At 38.0% G+C, this 19,375-nt stretch overlaps 1 protein-coding gene across 13 annotated transcripts in view; it reads right to left on the bottom strand.

Annotated features, from left to right (window-relative positions):
* RIPOR3 (RIPOR family member 3) overlaps positions 1 to 19,375 on the bottom strand; it is a 45,949-nt gene that overhangs the window by 11,859 nt on the left and 14,715 nt on the right. For 6 of the 13 annotated variants that reach the window (XM_042884882.1, XM_042884881.1, XM_042884883.1 and 3 more), the window contains 10 exons: positions 16,743 to 16,870; positions 12,078 to 12,224; positions 9,216 to 9,294; positions 8,478 to 8,510; positions 8,300 to 8,353; positions 7,516 to 7,665; positions 6,749 to 6,812; positions 6,361 to 6,404; positions 6,043 to 6,168; positions 5,406 to 5,551 (listed from right to left, as the gene is read on the bottom strand). In XM_042884882.1, coding sequence (XP_042740816.1) covers positions 5,406 to 5,551; positions 6,043 to 6,168; positions 6,361 to 6,404; positions 6,749 to 6,812; positions 7,516 to 7,665; positions 8,300 to 8,353; positions 8,478 to 8,510; positions 9,216 to 9,294; positions 12,078 to 12,224; positions 16,743 to 16,843 — 944 coding nt within the window. In that variant the 5' untranslated portion in view covers positions 16,844 to 16,870. Of the gene's footprint in view, positions 1 to 5,405; positions 5,552 to 6,042; positions 6,169 to 6,360; positions 6,405 to 6,748; positions 6,813 to 7,515; positions 7,666 to 8,299; positions 8,354 to 8,477; positions 8,511 to 9,215; positions 9,295 to 12,077; positions 12,225 to 13,146; positions 13,305 to 16,742; positions 16,871 to 17,212; positions 17,227 to 19,375 lie in introns of those variants that run through there. The other 7 variants (XM_042884876.1, XM_042884879.1, XM_042884888.1 and 4 more) reach the window with 5 other exon arrangements.

Raw genomic sequence — 19,375 nt, 5'->3', positions numbered from 1 at the left:
GTGTGTCAGCCACTTCCAGTTTTGTATCAACACAAAATTGCCAACATAAATCCTCTGCACAGGTTAGAAGCACGCAGAAGTTCCATTATTAAAGTTGAAATGAAGAACAAGTCTTTTGATCATCCTCTGTGACCATGTTGTTTGAAATAGAGGCCAATCATTTCCTTTTCATGCTCTCCACAGCCTACCATATACCTAAACAGTATCATCCATCAACACCTTTTCAAGCCTGAAAAAGCTATTTGACTTCTTGAGATAAAGGTGACTCCATATCTCTCTTATCACCTTTGTTGTCTCCGTTCAATTTCTAAACTGCCAAACACATGTTGCTCTTCGGTTATGACTAATTACAATATTGGCACTAAATACACGACGTCTAACGCCATCATTAAGGATAACATTGATGTAGTTCATGGCACTCCTTTAGCTTGCCTTAGCACAATTGCAGGGCTTCAAGCATTCAGGTCCAAAACACACATGCCCGGCCTGACCTTGAAGGGGTTCACAATTCATCAGAGCTCAGGTTTCCTACATTTAACCTCCCATGACATCAGAAGCTCCTCAGAAGAGGCTCCTCAGCCTTACCAGTGCATGAATAATAGCAAGATAAATGTTATCAAAACCCCTAATCCTGGGAAGGGTGAAACACTTGGTGTTTCCACTCTTTTATCATCCTTCCACATTTTTTTGTTAGTTGCATACAGAGGACTGTCCCTGAATTACATTCTTAGACAAATGTAAGCAATCAGGCAAAACACTGAAGAATTGAACTCAACTCTATCTTCATCTCCAGAGGTTTTAAGTTCCTTTCTCTCAATGCCAGGACAATACCCTAATGAGTCTCTGTCCACCCTTCTGTGCATTAAATATCTACCAAGATATACCAAATATCTATCCTATCAAGGGCCAGAAAGGCACTTGGTGGATAGATGCATCTGAATTTTACTATTAAGTCAGCTTGGATTAACGCGAGCCTGAATCCACAATAGTTTTGGTTGAATGGATAAAGCTTACTTATCAGCAGAACACAACACTCATTTTTTTCCCCTCCTTATTGAACATATGTGAAAACAACAATGCAATTTTAACAGAGTGATCATAGTTCAGCTTCTACAGTTCATCAAAGCATAAGAGTACAAATGTTAAAGGCTAGTACAGCTTGTTATAGGACATACTTTGAAACATCATTTGCCTTGAGAGCCCAGCATTGGACTGCTAACTAAAGATACGCAGGTGAGTATTTATTCACATAAACTTCTATCCATATGAGAAAGCCTGGCAGCAGGGATGTAAAAAACTGCCTTCAACAAAATAAAATCATATATTTCCTTTTAAGTTTTGTTTTCCTCCTGCTCAGGAACCCTTGTGAACCAGGCCAGCATATATCCAAAGCAGGCTGAAATTAGAGGAGTTATTTTGGCTGGCTGGAACCCTTAGATTTCAGCACAGGGAACTAGCTGAAGTTTTCAGAAGAGAATACAGGCTTTCCTTTTGTCATTCACGAGTGAGAATTCAGACTGCTGTTTAGGTTGGTGGAAATAAAAAGACAAAACTAATGTATTCTGCCAAACTAGCCAGCAAAGCAATTCTGTAATAGGCCCAAGCTCATTCATGCTCCTCATAGCATGACCTACAAAAGAGCTGAAGGAACTTTTCTTAGAGGCCACAAGGCTATCAGTCTAGTTAAAGAAAATACACGTTTAGAAGTAGAAGCGTGATGTACATTTCAGTCTTTTTTGCAAAAGAGGTCCATAGCGAAAGTTTGCCTTGCAGGGATGTTTGGGCATAGCAGATAGCTTTGTTCAGTTATTCCTACACAAAAGAAACAGGCATACTTTGAGTGTTCTCTTAAAAATAGAAATACCCTCAATTACCGTCATCCAACTTCTTTTTGGTAAAGACCTTCATCAGACAGACTCTCAAAGTGGAGAAGTCTGCCAGTTCTGTGCAGAAGTGCCCTGGAGAATCTACTTGGTAGAGTACCAAGGCATTTCACAAGACCTAAAGCAGAGACGCACAGTTGGAATATTCTCATAGACTAAGAAATTTCCAAGTGAGGATTAACACCCAAAGAAAGTGCATCACCACTAGCCCTGCTCCCAGCTCAGACGTTGCCAACTTTAAACAGCTGTGGACTGCTTCCAAATGGCATAGTAGTGCTCATCCACTGATGATCCAAAGTTACAGAGTAAACTGTGAGGTACCGCCACAATTGAATAACTAAATAATTCAAGTTGCATATATTTAGAGAGTCAGAAATACTATTTGCTTTGGAGACTTAAGCTATTATTCGATCAACCATGCTATATATATCCCAGAATAGGAGGGTGTTTTCCTCATACAGTCCTTTTAGAAGAAAAACTTAAATATAAGTTTATGCAAGTTACTGACAGTGAGGAAAGGCAAGTAAATTCAGCAAATTTGAACTGAATCTATCTGTTACAAAGACATTTATGTAGGTAAACAGATAGATATTGCAGTGATCTCTCTCAAACTCTACCTGAAGCGTGCCATCATTCAGTATAGCACTTAGAGAACTAGGTATAAAATCTGGTTCTACCCTAATAAAGAACATCCTCTTTACTCCACAAAGACATCTCCTTAAGACTGAAGGCTTGAAGTCACAGGGAAAGAGACTTCCCATGTAAGAAAAGTACCTCTGCAAACAATATTCTACCGGTAGTCATTTCTGCCCTGAAATTTTCTAGGTCTTTTGATGATTTTTATATCCAAATCTATATCCAAATTAAAGGAGGAATATGTGTGTGTGTGTGTGTGTGTGTTTTGACTAGGTGGGAAGGAAAGAAACAAGAAAGGCATCAGAAAGGCACCCCTTTGCTAGGGGCATGTGGGAGCCCATGAAGCCCCCATGCCCTCTTCTCTCCCTTGTTCACCAGTTCTAATATATGCAAATGTTAAAGAAAACCAACAAACTGCCCTTTATTTAGAAAGCATTTCATTAAAAAATACATATTTTAACATTAAAAAAAGTTATACAGCTTGCAACATCTTCACTCCATGTACTTTTCATAACTCTACCATGAATACATCTGCCTCCAGATTCAAATGAGCATACATACATATCATACTATAAGAGGGAGGTTCACAGGGCATATAATGCAGGATCACAGCAAGTGTCTGGAGCAGGGCTTTGTTACCCAAGTAATTAGTGACTCAGCTTCTCAAATAATTAACAGAGGCTTCAAAAGTTCAGACCAGCTGCAGCACTTCACCAAAAATATTGAGATACCCAATGTTAGCCCTCAGGAGGAAAAAGCGTAATAAACAACAGGTGTAGAAACTCTGCTGTGCAAGTTTATTTCTCATTGACTTAGAGCAGCATGTGCATTTGAGAACAAATTTCAGATGTTACTGCCAAACCTTATGTTTCAGCCCAACTGTATTTACAGATAACTGAATGGGTTTTCAAGAACTGCACTATATACAAAAATTCAGAAAACCGTACATCAGTGAAGCTCTTACTTCCCCTCTACCAGAAAAATCAACGTGAAAACTGTCTTTCAACCCTTGAATAGGAAATGCACCAGAAAGCTTTCATGTGGCATTCGTTCTGTTGGTGGCTTAAAAGACAGTAGCAAAGTTTAAGTCAAATAACGCATCTAGAATTAAAAGTAGAAGTACGGTATTAAGACTTGAAAGTTGAGTCTGACTGTAGAACACATTCAGTTACTTTATCCTAATGGCAGGCAACTGCTTCTTTCTGAGAGATCTATTTGGCAGACCACATGCTACAAGCATTTAAAAACTTTTTCAAATTATGTGATGTTTGAAGAAGAAAGCAACTACCTAGGTCAGAGAAGAGCTGTGTAACGCTGAGTAGTGGATAAGCCTGTCCTGTAATACACTGCATCATGCCCTTCCTAATCTAAACACTGCTTGTTTTCTGCTTCTCCTGGAAGGAGTCTAGATCCACAAGTCATCACAAGTTGGCCTTTTCAGAAGGTCAGTTATTATAAGATGCATCCAAAGTCTTCTTAGACATGTTGGGCGGGGAAGAACTGAGAACTGCAGTAAGCCAGATACAAAAATACAAGTGAGAGTAGCCCTTTAATTGAGCACTTCAGTAAAATGGCTAGACTTAATCCCTGAATGGTACCAACAGAAACAGGTTAATAATTTCCTTTTGTTGCAGCGAGTCTGCCAGTATGTACCAACAGTCCCAAACCTTTATTGGTTGTCAGTTTCCCAAGAAGCTGGCATTCTTTTCCCAGTAACAATCATCTGATCTGCTGTAAGCTTACAGTCACATAACTATTTTCCACTGAAGGAAGATAAGACCTCTTCGGACCTGTTACAGGCAACTTTACGTCAGAGTATTCATACATACAAAACTCTCACAAACCCAGGAAAAAAAGTTAGTTGTTAACCAACTGTAAGATTTTTCCTCAGTCCTTCAGAGATTCTCAGGAAAGCAGGTCACTTGAATACTAAAAAAAAAAAAGTCTTATTAAGTGCAAGGAGTTACCACACAATATGAAGATATCACAGTCACAAATTACAAAATATCACATACTGCTGCTGGGAAAGGACTACGTTAGGGTCATCATACATCCATTCAGTGGTACACTCAAATAAGATGACACACAGCAAAAGTAACAGTACTACCTTGAAGATCTGTAGTAGTGTGATTAGAGTGAGTAATAAGTTTCAGTGCAGCATCCACAAAGGCAAGAATTTAATAACATCACTAGCCCAGTACAGAAAAGTACAAACGTAAAGTATAAAACAGTTTAACAAGTCACAGGCACAATGAAAATAGCCAATTACCTTAAATTCATCTCCATAACCAAGTTTCCCTGCAGTGCAGAAACAAGCTTTACATCAGTAACTGTGATCATAGTACAAATACGAAGGTGTCAAATTTTTAGGAAGGTTCATTTTGTAATGATTCTTGGCCTGGTAATAGTGACTGTCTTAAATTTCAACTTAAATTTCAGTATCTTTTCAATTGTGCCTAGAGGCTTCTATTTTCAGTTTCTTTTCATCACACTTAAGATTACTGCTCAAGTTTTATAGACACATATACATTACTGCAGCTAGAGTTGGACACTCAAAGTACTAGTAAAACTAGGTAAAAAAAAAAAAAATCAGCTCTTGTGGCTAGCCATGGTTGTGATAACATTAATAATTGACAACAGAACTAAAGTGTCACAGAAATAGGTTCTTTTCTTTCTACTTCCTAGGGAGTGGATCCACAGAATCAGAGATCAGGCTTAGTAACTGTGGTTGCTGTGAGGAAGCGCGAGGCTTCTATCTACCCCGCACCTGCTCTGCAAATAGAAAGAGAACTATGATGTTGAATGCTTTTCAGTGACATACTTAAGAGCCTTTTATCTATTTCATATTTTTTCACCCCAGCTTTTTTAGTTTTAAGACGTACTTACTTCCAGAGGACTTCCAGCTGTAGCTTGATAGTGCCCAGTTCAGTTATATCCACAATGATTGCTTGAGGCTTGGCTGTAAAGAAGTTTATGCTGTCACATGTCACGACACCAACTAGAACTGTGGCCAGTCCTCGCAGTTCTGTCACCTGCTAGGACAGACAAATATATCCGTTTTCATCTCAAAAGACAACCCTAAGAGTCAAGTGCATGGAAAGGAAATCATCCCTGGCTCAGATCTGCTCAGATGCCCAAACAAACTTAAAACCCTGATCTCTGATCCTAAACTGCTGTGAGCCAGTATTCCAGAAAGAATACACCATGGACTGTTCACAAAAAAAAAATAAAAAAAGAGAGGTTCAAGAGTAGAAGACATACAGCTGTACAGTACATCTAATAACAGAAAGAGGAGGACAGTGTGAAAAATATTGGTCAGACTTTCATAAGTCAACCAAAAGCATAAAGCTTTATTAGCTCTTCTAAAACAAAGTGATTGCCTCAGAAAAAACTTGTATTGCTTTACAACTATTATGAGAAAACAGCCTCTCAATTACCCTCTCACCCCATCTACATCACACAGTGGTACCAAGAGAGGTGTTATACAGATACCAGGTTCCAACCCAACCATTACACACCACACCTTGATTTCAAACTGCTCATGGAGATTGGGTATAAAGATCTTTTCTTCTTCATCCCACGTTTGGCTGTCATCAGTCTCGATCTTGCCTTTCAACCTCCATTTTTGGCGCCCCAGTCGCACAGAAACCTGGAAAAAACAAGGAGGAAAGATGTTAGGTCAGCATATTGCCAAGGCCTTGCTCTCATCAAGAGAGTGAACAGTTCTACCATAGCCTGTTTCCCACTTGCCTTCTACACGCTGTACCCTTGCTCTCCAGTTCCTCAACTACAAATTCACAGCAATAACATAAAGGACAAAATGAATCATTATATACTGCACCTCATACTGGTCACCTGGGCAGAGACGTGCAAATCCCACCAAGCCTGAAAAGAGAAGAAAAGCTCCTAATATTTGAAGAGTTTTACAGTGTCCCAACAAAGCCTCACTAAAGCAGTCAATAACTCCTTGCACTTAGCCTCATGCAGAAGCTATCCCACTGGGCCAGAACTCCTTGTCAGCTTTTGTACTCAAATATAAAGTAACATTCTAGATCTGTTTTACAGCACTGAAGCAAACAGAGGTTCACCAAAAATTCTGGTCAGGGTCAGACACAGAAAACACTGGAAGCAACTCACATTAATTTCGGGTTTCCTAGGTAGAAACCTGATTCATTTAGAGTCTATTTATTGAACTAATGAGTCTTGAAAGCAATGTGACAAGAACATACCTTTCATCTTCAAGTGAAACTCTCCTAAATGGACCTCTAACGCCCCTTCTATGAAGCACATGTCCTAAAAGAAAGACTGAACAGTCAACTAGGACTGAAAAGCAGAGTGAATATAGTAGCGCCCTTTCCATACATGTCATGTTCTTATGCTATCTTTAAATGTCTTTGGCTTATATTTATTTTATATAACAGACTAACACTTGCACTAGTGGAGGTCAATGGAGAGAACATTCATACCACTGTTAAGATAGGAAATCGCGATGCCTCTCCACAAAAGAGTGGAACTTTCAATCAGTTCATCTTCACTTACTTTGCACTGCTTGTTCTATAAAAATAGCATAACTTACACATTTTTGAATCCAATACTCATCACGTTACTTCCAGTGGAAGTCACAATGGACACCAACATTACAGCAGAAATGCAACAAGTTTTTCATTTGTCTTCACAGAATCATAGAACTGCTCTGATTGGAAAAGACCTTAAAGATCACCAAGTCCAACCGCAACCTAACCATACCACCCTAACTCTAACAACCCTCTGCTTCATGAGAACTTGAAGCCAAACTGAGTAGTGGACAAAAAAGGAGGAAATCAGAGCTTTGCCTGAAAGGTTATTTATCTCATGAGTTTCAGTTCACATTATGTACGTATTTTAGTCATGTTAAGTTTCTAAATCCCCATTACTGGAAAAGACATCAACAGCTCCCGATGGCTTTTTTTGCTAAGCAACAGTCAGGTCTTCGCTACGCATTAGTGGCACTTCCTACCTCTGTACACTCCTGAAAGTTCTTATAGAGCTCCACTAGGCTCTCCCTGGAGGCTTTGGTGGAAGGAGACAAGGAAAAGGCACGTTTCATATTAGTGGCGCCATCTCGTAGTCTGCACTGGATACAATAAGCTTCATAGAGTTCTTCTACCTTTAAATTTGTGGATGATTTCAATAAGGAACATTGTCAGTCTTTAATGGAGGGGAAAAAAAAGAAGACCCACAAACAAAACCCATTATCTTAGTACTGCAACATGCTGCAACTCATGCATTTTACAGATTGGTAGCAAGGTAACTGTTTATATTCCTGAAAACAAAGAGGAGGGGATATTGAGAAATAATCTGCTCTACAATTATTAGAGTAGAAGACAGGAAGTAGAGTAACACCTTGTTAACAGCAAAATTACAAAACAGGAAGCTGATTCTCTTAAAACACATTAATACACCTACAGCTTTAGTCATGTCTAAGGAGATTTAATTCTTTCGAAGCAGACGTGCATATTTCAGAGGTGATAGGGGATAACATGTAAATGTCCTAAAAGCAGAAGTACTTTCTGGAAAAACTGGCTGAGTATACAAATTGGTTTCACAGGCAAACATTCAGCCTGAATAGAAACATTCAAGAAAATAAATAAAAATCCCCTTCTTCCATAACAGAGTGGTTATAGCTTTCAGAAAGTATCCAGTATCATTTATCTTTAGAAAAACTATCATCAAACTATTTTCTATTCAGAGAGTTTGCTTATATAGAAAGGTCTCACGCATACAAGGCAAAATTCCCTTACTTTGCTTATGTGGAATTCCAGTTTTCTAATGTATCTCTCCACAGAGCGAATTTGCTTTTGAAGTAAGTAGGTAGGTAGAGAGAGAGGAAAACCTTGATTAGTTTTTTCAGTATTTCCTAAACAAGTCTTTAAGTAACACAGTAAGCATCATTACTTTTTCCATTTTTGCAATACTCACAGTGCTTACCTTATCAAGGTCATAGTAGAAGGCCTGAAAGACAAATAGCACAAATTGAACAGAAGATCACATCTTTGTATCAAACTAACAACATTTTTATAATTTATGATGGAACTCACCATGCGTTTAATCTAAATGCACTCAATTAATGTGTACTGTTTACTACAAGGAGACAGCCCAAAAAACTTTAGAAGCAGTCTCGTTTTCTGTGTGTGGTTGGTTTGCTTCCCTAACTCCACCACAGATGCTTGAATTGAGACAGCAGCCCTGTCACCTTTAGATGTAACAAAGACTTGGATGCGGTCACAGCACATAGGACTTTATTTTTTTGCCTATCATTTCCCAAACGAAAGGAATTCCGATATGTGAGTTATCTTCTCATTAACACTGTTGCTGAAGGTACTTTTAGGGAGTTGTGAACAGAGCAGAATCTATGTTGCTAAGATACATTTATCAGCTATTAAAAACAAAGTGTGGTCTTTCTATTTCAGACTTGAGGAAAAATAACCCTAGTTAGAAAAGGAGTGTGATTTAAATAACAAAGGTGGATGCTGAAAGAGGCAAATTTCAAGTTCAGATCTAAACATAATTTGCTCCATAAATTCTAGATTGTGATGATTTGCTGGATCTCACCTCAGTGCTTTAACTAGAAAACCCCCAAGAGTTCAAAATGTGAGAAATATCATCTATTTTTGTGCCAGCCTTTTAAAATTCACTTAGTTATTAAGATCTACATACCAATCTGGAGTTCCTTTTTGTATCTTTGTGTCGATCAGAAAGATAATCCAATTCAGCCTGATGTGCTTCTAGGTACTCACTGGAGAGAAAGAAAACCAGAAGCATTACGTTTTTCTGGTACATTCATTATGGTATCTTCTCAAATATTTTTTTCAGCAGAATGTTAAAAAAACAAATTCCTTCTCTAGAAATTTCCCTTTTCTTCTCTAGAGGGATAAATGACTTTACAGATGGACATGGACCAACAGATGAGGAAGAGCAGCTTCCATTGGTAATTATTTGTTCTCAACGCCAAGTTATTCCTAGAAGATCAGGAGACAGATATACAGAAGCACCTGTAAAAGAGGAACCTAGGTCCACTAAAATCTCAGAATACTTTTTGTGAGGTAGAAAAATCTGTTCATTTGTTCAGCAAGTCTTTTATTACAGTTATGGAGGAGTAGGTCTTCATCAACCAACTCCATCTTAAAAAAAAAAAAAAATAACCTGCAGCATTAACCATTGCATTACAGAATGAAACTTACAGAAATACTCTGTATGCAAGGTAGGGCAGATATCATCCACTGTTTTAGTATGCAGAACTGAATACCACCTTTTAGAACACTAGACACTCCTTCATGCAACTGTCACTTTTTCCAGAGCAGGAACTATTTTGCAAAGTGTGAAGAACTTGACGCCAGTTGGCTTCTTTACAGCTGCTCGCATGCTAAGGTTGGCCCTTAAGAATTCTTATAAGGCCTTTAACTATTTCTGCTGAGAATATCTCCTTCCAATTCTGCTTTTAACGCAATGTGTGTTCCTCTCACTTTTAAAAGGGAATTAAAGCCACTTGGTATATACTATATAAGACACAGTCACAGAGCAGTTAAAATAATATCACACTAGTCAACTACTCTTCAGGTTTGCTTTGATGCATTTGATTGTCTTACTGTTACAAGATCAGATCACCCAAGGTTCTCAATGGTGGAGCATTGAGCTGCCTGCTCATCACACTTGCCCATTAATAGCTCGCTGCAGGAGCATCCAGCACTGTTGGCAGGGAAGTTTGCTTTCCTTTTAGGAGAGCTTTGTCACTTCTAGGTTAAAGCATGTGAATGCTGCCAGCTTGATGGAATGGTACCCAGATGGTTAACAGAAGAAAGTTATTTGCTACAACTATTAAGAAAGAGGCACACATAACATTCTGTACTGAAAATTCAAGTTACTCCAGCACCAAGCAGTCTTAGTCTGTATCTACTTAAAATTTGGACTTCACATTGCCATGTGATACAGTTGTTTTCCGTAGGTTACTTTAGTCAATTAGTTAGCTGCTCACTTTTGGCAGGAGTCTGATCACATGGCGCTCTCTGCAGAGCTGGGAACAAACTCTGATCCACTTTATAGTTTCTCCTCCCTAAACTATGCTAAATTCTAAACTCTGCAAAAACATTCAATTCCGTTATTTGTTTTAAATCTAAATTCTAATAAGACATCTACTGATTCTTTTATTTATTTTAGGACCAAGACTTCATAGTTCTTTATTTGGGGAAAAAAAAAAAGTGACACTTGAGAGCATCATGTAAGTTATTAGGGTGCTTTTCATGCTCTTAAGAAAACTATGATCAGAATTAACACAGCAGCAAAAATTCTGAGGAAAACAAAAAAATACAGGAACAAACTTCACAGGATGCCAACAGGAAAAAGATACAAGTTTTGCAAATCCAAGGGATGTTTTTTATCTTCTAACAGCAGCCTTAGAGCATAAATGAAGTTCCTACAGTATTAGACCATGTTCACTGACATGAACTCCAATGATCTAACACGTATATTTTCATATAGTAAGGTCTGTGGATGCAGTCTAAAGTTTTAGTCACTGGTGGAGTCAAAGACGGATACAAATTATATCATTATAATTATATATGTGGCATTATATCACCACATCTTACTACAGTCTGTAATACCAAGAATGCAAGCTCACCCATATTTTATTCGCCATTTAAGCACTGAGTAATATCAGCATTTCAGTGATGAAACTGACAGCTTCCTCAAAGCCAGAAGACCCCAAATCCACACTGCCAGCCCTCTTTGATTTCTGTTATGCCTGCTGCATACACCCATGTCTACCAGACAGAGAGAACATACAAATTGGACCTTTTGTCCTTTTTAGTCAAATTCATACTATTGCAGCATTGTCCATGTGGTCTGAAACAGTACTAGCTTTAAAGCAATAAAATTGAAGTAAGGAGCTTAATCTTGTTAGTACTGCCATTGGAAGATGAGGTTATGCTATAGATTTGTTTCATCACCTCAAGTCAACTAGGTTTTTCATATGGATCTGCTCAGACCTACACCTTACAACAGCTCTATAATATCTTATGTGTCATGTAATCTGCATAGAGATAACAGAAACAGCTATTTCTGTTACAGCTCCTCCTCTAGAAGCTTTCTTCAAATTACCTCCAAAATCCAGCTGTCCTACCCCTCTTCAATTATCTTCTTTATCTTCAGGCTTTCTGCTTCCTACTCTGTATCCTCTGAAAGCCTCCCTTTCTTGAGATAGCTCAGTTGCTCCAGAAAAAAATAGGCAATTTCCCAACAGAGTTTTACTTGTCACTGATTTTTTTTTTTTTTTTTTTTAAGAAGTATAACAAACAAGGAACAAACAAGGAACAAACAAAAAACATCAGAGGACCTCAAACATTTTGTCTGTGAGCAGATTGGCTGAGCACAAACGAAACTGTTGTATTCCAAAATTTCAAACCAGTGCCTAGAGAAGTTATTATGTAAATTTAGGTATGACAAATGGAGACAGAGAACAACATGATATACAGAGTTAAGCAGCATGACTAGGTATGGTAAGTTACAGTATTTAAGAGTCCTTACTTAAGTCCTTTCTTCAAAGCTTCAAAAATTTTCTTCACCTGCAGTGGTTTTGGATCCCAGATGACTGCCCCTTTCTGCAGTGAAGAATAAGCCTTAGGGGATTTCAATGACATTCTTGATCTTACTGAGCTTCTGCTGAGAGACTTTCTGTAGGAAAAGAAAGGAAATAAGGAAGAGATGAAAAATGCACCACCTGGAAGAAAAGAGATATCTAACCTACAGTTAGCTTCCAGGCTACAAGTTATATGCCCCATCCCACATAGCTTTATTGAAAAGAATAAAGCTCTTGATACAGCAAGAACACTTTCACAGATAATATTAGAAAATTAATGCACAGCGTCAAATACCTAATGCAGACAAGGCACAAATTCTTTCGTGACTCCAACAGAACTAAGAAATGGCTGCTAGAAGCAGACTTAAGGAAGAGCCCTCAGGCAAATAAACTGTAAACAATCACATTGTTATCATTTCTCTTAAGCCTTGCTTGGCATTAGCTAAGTCTCTGATTCCACACACACATTCACACTGGCTATTGAGCTAACTACAGAAACAGTCACGTAAGTCATGCTGCAGGACAGGATCACCCTCATTCTGTCTCTCATCTGCAATCCAGTAAAGTAAGGCAACAAACCTTTGCTAACAACTACGAACCAGAAGTAGATTTCAGGAGAATTCTACTCTCCAGCTACCAGTAAACTCTAGAGAAATACCTAAAAATTTACATTTCTAAACATTCCCTTGGGCACAAGTACAGAGTAGAACAAACACACATGATTAGCCTTAAAACATTACCAAGAGACTAGATAAGCTATTATCTTTTGGACTGACAAAGCTAACATAAAAAAGCCTTTAGAGTTCTTTGCCAACCTTCATCAACCACTGAAAAGATCATTTAGACCCCCAACATATTATAGGAAAGCCTACTGCCAAGCTCAGGTTACATACAAGATATAATTATCAAAGTGTTTTTTCCAGTATCTAACACCTCACTTACTTTAAAAAGCAGCTGCAAAAACAAAATTAAATACCATCTCTAACAGAAGTCACACACAGGGCTATTTTCACTAACCTGAGGAATTACAACACTCTATCTATATTCTCTTTCAAAGTCTCAATTAGTTTTATCCAGCTTTGTTAATATTCCCCAAAGGCCAAGCTTCTAAAATAACATTGACTTAAAGAAGGTTCCTATTCCATGAAGCTGAGACAACTGGTTGCATTCAGAGAAGCTTTCCACCTTCTCTATTATTTCCATCCTAAATTCAGTTCACCTGGGAAAATGGTGAACTCAAATAGACTTAATAATTATCCACTGGTTGCCGTAAGGTGTAGGCATGTGACTCAGTGCCTAATGAGATTATCATGCTGGGTGATGGAACAGTTATCCTGGTGCTCAGTTTCTGCTTCTTTTCTTTTAACATCTAATCTGCTGCCACAGATCACTAGACATTTAGTTTCTTCACCCCAATGATTTCTTAATTATTTTTTAATTAAATTAAATTTAATTAAATTAATTATCTTAAGTGACTTTTTTTTTTTTAATGATGGCTTAATGTAAAGCATTGATCAATGAAATCATTTTGAGCTTAGGTTACCTATACCAAGAACATAAATGCTAAATTAAAAAATCACGATACCACTGTGGGTTTTTTTCCCTCTAAAATAACAAATCTTTGAGTATTTCATGCAAAGCGAGAGGCTTTCAGTAGGAATAACACTGGAAGTAACAGTCCAGCCACTAACAACAGTTAAAACCATCTCCTGGAATGATCACTAATTAAAATTCCTTCATACAAAGAAGAAAATAGCATCCATATTCATATTTTAGATAAGTATTCTAAATGGCAAGGTACCATACAGAACATAATTCTATCTTTTGAAATTAAAAAGCCCAAATTACTCTTGTTTTTATTTGTTTGGGGGGATGAAAGGCTTTGGTGTTTACCTTCAGAGTTTTGGGCTGTGAAGCCTAAATTTAGGAAACCACCTTCCTTCAGTTTCAAGTATTGCATGTGTATGGGAACTGCTGAGTCACGGCCTGAACCTCTGATTGATCACCTGAGGCGAGCACTGAGTCAGCCCTGGGAGCACAGGTGAAGGCAATTCAGCTGTGCTGCTGGAAGGGGTGGAGCCTGGCTGCACCCCTCCTAGACCTATTGAAGAGCTGGCTGCCAGTGGGGAAGGATCTCTGCTGGAGATCGCCTCTTCTGGTGTTTTGTAGGTGAGCCCAGCATAAAGGTAAGCCTTCCATTTATTCTCTTTTGTTATCATTGTCTACTTTGCCTAACTCTCTTGATTATATTGTGATTGTAACATCTTGATATCCATTGATTATACAGCACGTAAACAATAAATAGGGATGGACTGTGATTTAAAACTCACTTTTCTCCAATATCTTCTATGTGACATAGCCAATAGGTATTACTCAGGACACTGATGTTTAGAATCCTATTTTCATACATTGAATAGAAATGTTGAATATAGCTAGCTTGGGATTTTAAGGACAGCACTTAAAGGTGGCTGCTATGTTACTGCTTTCCCTGGTGAACTTAGTAATGTAAGTATCAGATTTCCTATTTTATAGGTAACAGTAATAACGTTTCCTGTGGAGACCAGGGCGAAGAAAAATTAAACAGTGTGTCTGATTGAGAGCCTCAGAAAGTTGCTAAACAAATACAAAAGTACATTTAGCATCTGTTTAAGAATCCACGCGGACCTGATTTGTGTGTCACCCTTTGAATAAACCTTGCATTGGGCCCCTGCAGTCTCCTGCTGTGTTTTGCAACATTGCTTGAGAGAGAATTAAGTTAAGAGAGGGTAATTCTAAGACTTACCACGTTGGAGAAGGCTCCACGTTTGCCAGGTTATGATTGAGTAGCTAGTACAAAGATCTCTCTTAATATCATGATTCCTGAACAAAACTGTTTGACTGAACACTTAAATAACAAAAAGGAATATAAGAAAAAATATACGATACGTAGAAAAATGTATAGGCATTTGGCTAGAAAGCCACTGCAGCTAGAAATAACAGATTTATTTTAAGGGATAAAGACGTTTTTCTGTTTTGAGCATTCTTAGACTTTCCTTATTGGAGAAACAGCTGTACCCCTTTCCTGGTAGATCCTTTCTCTGCTGCAATTCCCACAATGTACTTGAGCTCAAGTCTGTTTATGTAATTTATTACCAGTGCTTCTTCAAGATCATTGGTGTAATTTCAGATGTTTAATTCTTGCTGAGTGTAGGACTATTTTCCAGCTTCCACAACAAATTAATTTACTCCAATACAAAGACTTCTTGATCATATCGCAGTCATGCTGGAATTCCATTTCTGGACATATCTTGTACCTTACTATGATATGTTTACCTAAAAGTTAATGTAGTCTTTTGGTTCTTTGAAAACACATTTTACTAAACAAGTCCAGAATTTTAGTGATATACACCTCGATTTTTTTTTTTTTTTTTCAGTACTCTAATACTTTTAGAGGCACTTTCCAATAACTCTATGATACCTAGAAATAGTTTACTTTGTTTTTACTCCAGTGTGCACTGGCAGCCAGAGATGATACTACTTTTAATTCGTATATCACATCTTCAAAAAGCACTCCACAGGCTATACAAATAAATTAGGGATCACTAAATGCAGAAGAACAAGAAGAACACTTCTAGAGCGAAAAAAAGCTGGATAGTCATCTGCATAAAGCAATGCTACACAACTACATAAGATAAGCAAAAAGGGAAAAACAGTGCTGGGTGGTTTAGCAGTTGCTATGTTGGACTGAAAACCGAAAGATTGGATAGCAACCTTGGTTATACTGTTGACCTGTCACTGACAGTAGTGAATTTGCAGTAGCCTTCTTGACCTCTCTGTCTTCCACCCTTGCTCTTGTTTGTGGCATTGCCAGAAAGCAGTCCCTCCTCTTGTGTTTTGCTACTCTGCTTAAATAACTCCAGGAGAGTTTTAGTCAAGCTCAATTACATATTTTGGCAGGATTCACCATTAATATCTATCTTTTCAAAGGTCTATGAGATTTTTAATTACCATAGCTATTCTGAACACTTTCCATTTTATCAGAACACTGGTATTAGCCAGAACATATCCATTATTATAAGGGTCATTAGAACAGGCCTGAAGGAAAAATGTCTCCTACTAGAGGACTAATACTAATTCTTGAGCACACTGAGATCCCAAGAACTAATTTCTGGAAATTAGAAAACTGGTTTTTTAAAATGACACAGGTAAATAATATTAATTTTAGTATCAGACCTACTTCAGCATTTGCAAGTGAGGTCATCTCTGCAATCATATCCGCTTTCGAGCTCCAGTGAAGTGGAGGTTAGTAATTACAACAGTCTCTGTAGCACCTTTCAGACTGATTTTTTTTTTTCTTTTTTTTTTTCTTTTTTTTTAAGAAATGGATGCTATCTAGTTTCTGATACATAACTTCTCTCACAGATCAGAAATCCAGCCATCTCTAAATTACAGTGTGTACAGCAGTAAGATAATACAATGTGAAGTGTAACTGTTAACACTGATCATGACAAGAGTCAATAGTTTTAAATAAAAAATGACTCCTATGTACAGATGTTTTGTGTTGAAAAATACATTCCTAGTATGTAATATTTATTGTCTGGCAGGTCAGGTACTTTTTTGATTGTTTTACTTACGCTAATTTTCTGCTCTGCACAGTGCTGAATCCAGTGAAGGAACAACTCCTACTGATACCACCTCCATCACCAGAAGAGACGAATGTGAGTTTGACCGACATGACCCCAATCAGTAAGTCTGCTGGATTCTGAAATAAACAGAAAAATAAATGAGTTGAAACCTTGGCAGTTCAGACTTACACCTGCGCTGTTGCAAGTGCTGAGCTGCAAGAAAGTGGAAAGCCAGAAAAAATGCAGATTAAATAGGAAAAAAAAAACACTTGTCTGCTATACACGTTTCCTCTGTTGCCACGCACAGAATCAAAGAATCACCACGATTGGTAAAGACCTCCAGGACCATCAACTCCTACCTAGCACCAATACTTCCTCACTAAACCACGTCCCTTAGCACAACCCGTGTATTTCCACATTGGTTTGAATGCCAGAAGAATACTCAAGCTCTCAGCTTGGTTAGGTCCAAAAAGTAGTACCTTACATCTGTGCAGAGCCACACTCAAGTCTGGCAGAACCAGCTTGAGTGTGGTACTTAAGCCCAGAGCTGAAGTCTGGTTTCAACAGTAAATTTCTTTTCCGTGCTGCTCCTCCAGCAAGATCTCCTTCAGATTGCTGTTTTCTGTTTTCCATCAGTCAAACTCTTGCTTTCTGGAGAACTGTGCTCTTTGCCACATGTCAACAGAATCCAAGTTACAATGTAAGTAACAGACATCTTCCTCAAAGCAGCTGCAGAAAATCACTCAGGCAGTTAATATACACAAGAATTCCTTTCCTTCTCCCCTCAAGCTGGTGTAATGTAAACACCACAACTAGCAGCTTTGGTTTTAATGAGGCCAAAATGGGGGCCAAACCCTAATTTCCTCTCTTAGTTCGTGCTTCTGACTCACAAAAAACGTGAAATTACTGAGAATTCTTAACTGATTAAAAGAAAATATGATATAAATTTGCATAGAGAAGAACAAACTCCTACAGAGAGCTCTAAATGCAGATGCTCCATGGAAAAGTTTTTCCTCTATTATGAATGAGCTTCAAAGATTAGTGAGATCACCCAATCTATCAATGTAGATACTGGAAAGCAGCACCTCCACTAAACCCAATGTCCTTACATTATCCCAGCAGCATAAGTACAGCTATCATAAAATCATAGAACAGAATTCAGACTAGAAGCCACAAAGTGTCAGGATAAGACTTTTCTTGGCTCTGCCACTAACTTGGAGAGCAATCTAACTCAATATTCTTCCAAACTGCATATAAAGAACTGAACAGTTGAACAATACTATCCAAGAGGGATGAAATTTCAGCGCTTTGCTGAATCTGGGCTAGTCTACAGGTACACAGAGAATTACTGTAAGTTACTATGCTTTAGGTATCCTTACACAACAAAGTAGTAATTAAAGCTGTCATGAGTTTTTGTTAGTAGTGAGAATTGATTAGTTCTTTCAAAGCCACTCAGGGCTACAAGTTGAGGTCAAAGACTCCTATTTCATTGCCTGTCCTACAAGTTCTGACAAGCTCATGAATAAATCCATGGGAAAAAAAAAGGAAAAAACATTTTAGAACAGGATATGAGAATGACAAATTTGAGGCAAACAGCTATGTGCTTTGCAAGCTACCTAGTTTGTTAAATAGAAGAAAAATGTTGGGGATAGCTAGTGGTTTTATATGTCAGGGCGCTGAAGCTCACAGAACTCCATAGCTTCAGCAGCATCAACAGAAATCTGTTACATACACAAATATAGGTGCACATTAATCACATTTTTATCAATTTCTTCAGGCCCCTTGTCTTGAAATGATGCCTCTTTAACACCCCTAAACAGACAGCATACTCGCGTCACATCAGATTTGATGTTTCAAAATATTTTCCATTCTTTCCTCTAGTTTTCAGACGCTTCTGTCTGCAGTTATCCCATCAACAGGATTGTTACATTAAAAAAAAATTCTGCAACTCACTGAAAAATGTCATTGCACAATGAGCTGTTAAAGGAAGAAATGAAATGAATAGCCTTAGAGTTACTCACCACGTCCCTCCTGAAGGCTGAGAGATTTCCAGGAACAATCCCTCAGCTCCCTGACCTGGGAAGTTTATTTCGTGAGTAAATGGGAAGGAGGAAATGCAGGAAAAGCATGTGTGATCTTACAAGATTCCTAAAGCCTTTATCAAATGAGACTGGAAGCTTTTCAAATAAATATATATGAAACAAACTAAAACAGAGAGAACCTTAATGGGGAATGGGAAATGGAAAATGAATTTTAAAAAAGTACTCCTGAAGTAAAAATGCGTGGTACTGAATTGTAGATGTGAAGAGGTGAGTTTGAAATGTACAGACTCAAACCTCAGTTGGTGAAAGAAATAAATTGCTTAAACTGCCTAGATTTGCCACGTGTTTTAATAAACCAAATACAATTTCTGACACGCTCATCAGTAAAAGAGAGGAAAGATGAATTGGATCTCACTTATGCATAACCATAAGCACTTACAAATACTGGTAGGTTGTTTTTTCAACAGCACAGTGTTCAGTGCTCCAGGTCACTTACTGTGTCATGCCCAGCTGCCATGGACAGCTACCCTCAAATACAGTTCTCAAGCACATTTTCACAGTTCCTTTAAGAATGAGAGAATCTGAATAATGTTAGGAAAG

The sequence above is a fragment of the Lagopus leucura genome, unplaced genomic scaffold (genome assembly GCF_019238085.1).
Source record: "Lagopus leucura isolate 7727_CA_CO unplaced genomic scaffold, USGS_WTPT01 Super-Scaffold_100047, whole genome shotgun sequence".
In the NCBI taxonomy this organism is placed as follows: Eukaryota; Metazoa; Chordata; class Aves; order Galliformes; family Phasianidae; genus Lagopus; species Lagopus leucura.
Note: the sequence above shows the minus strand (reverse complement) of the source record. Positions and strands in the feature narration are given on the sequence as shown.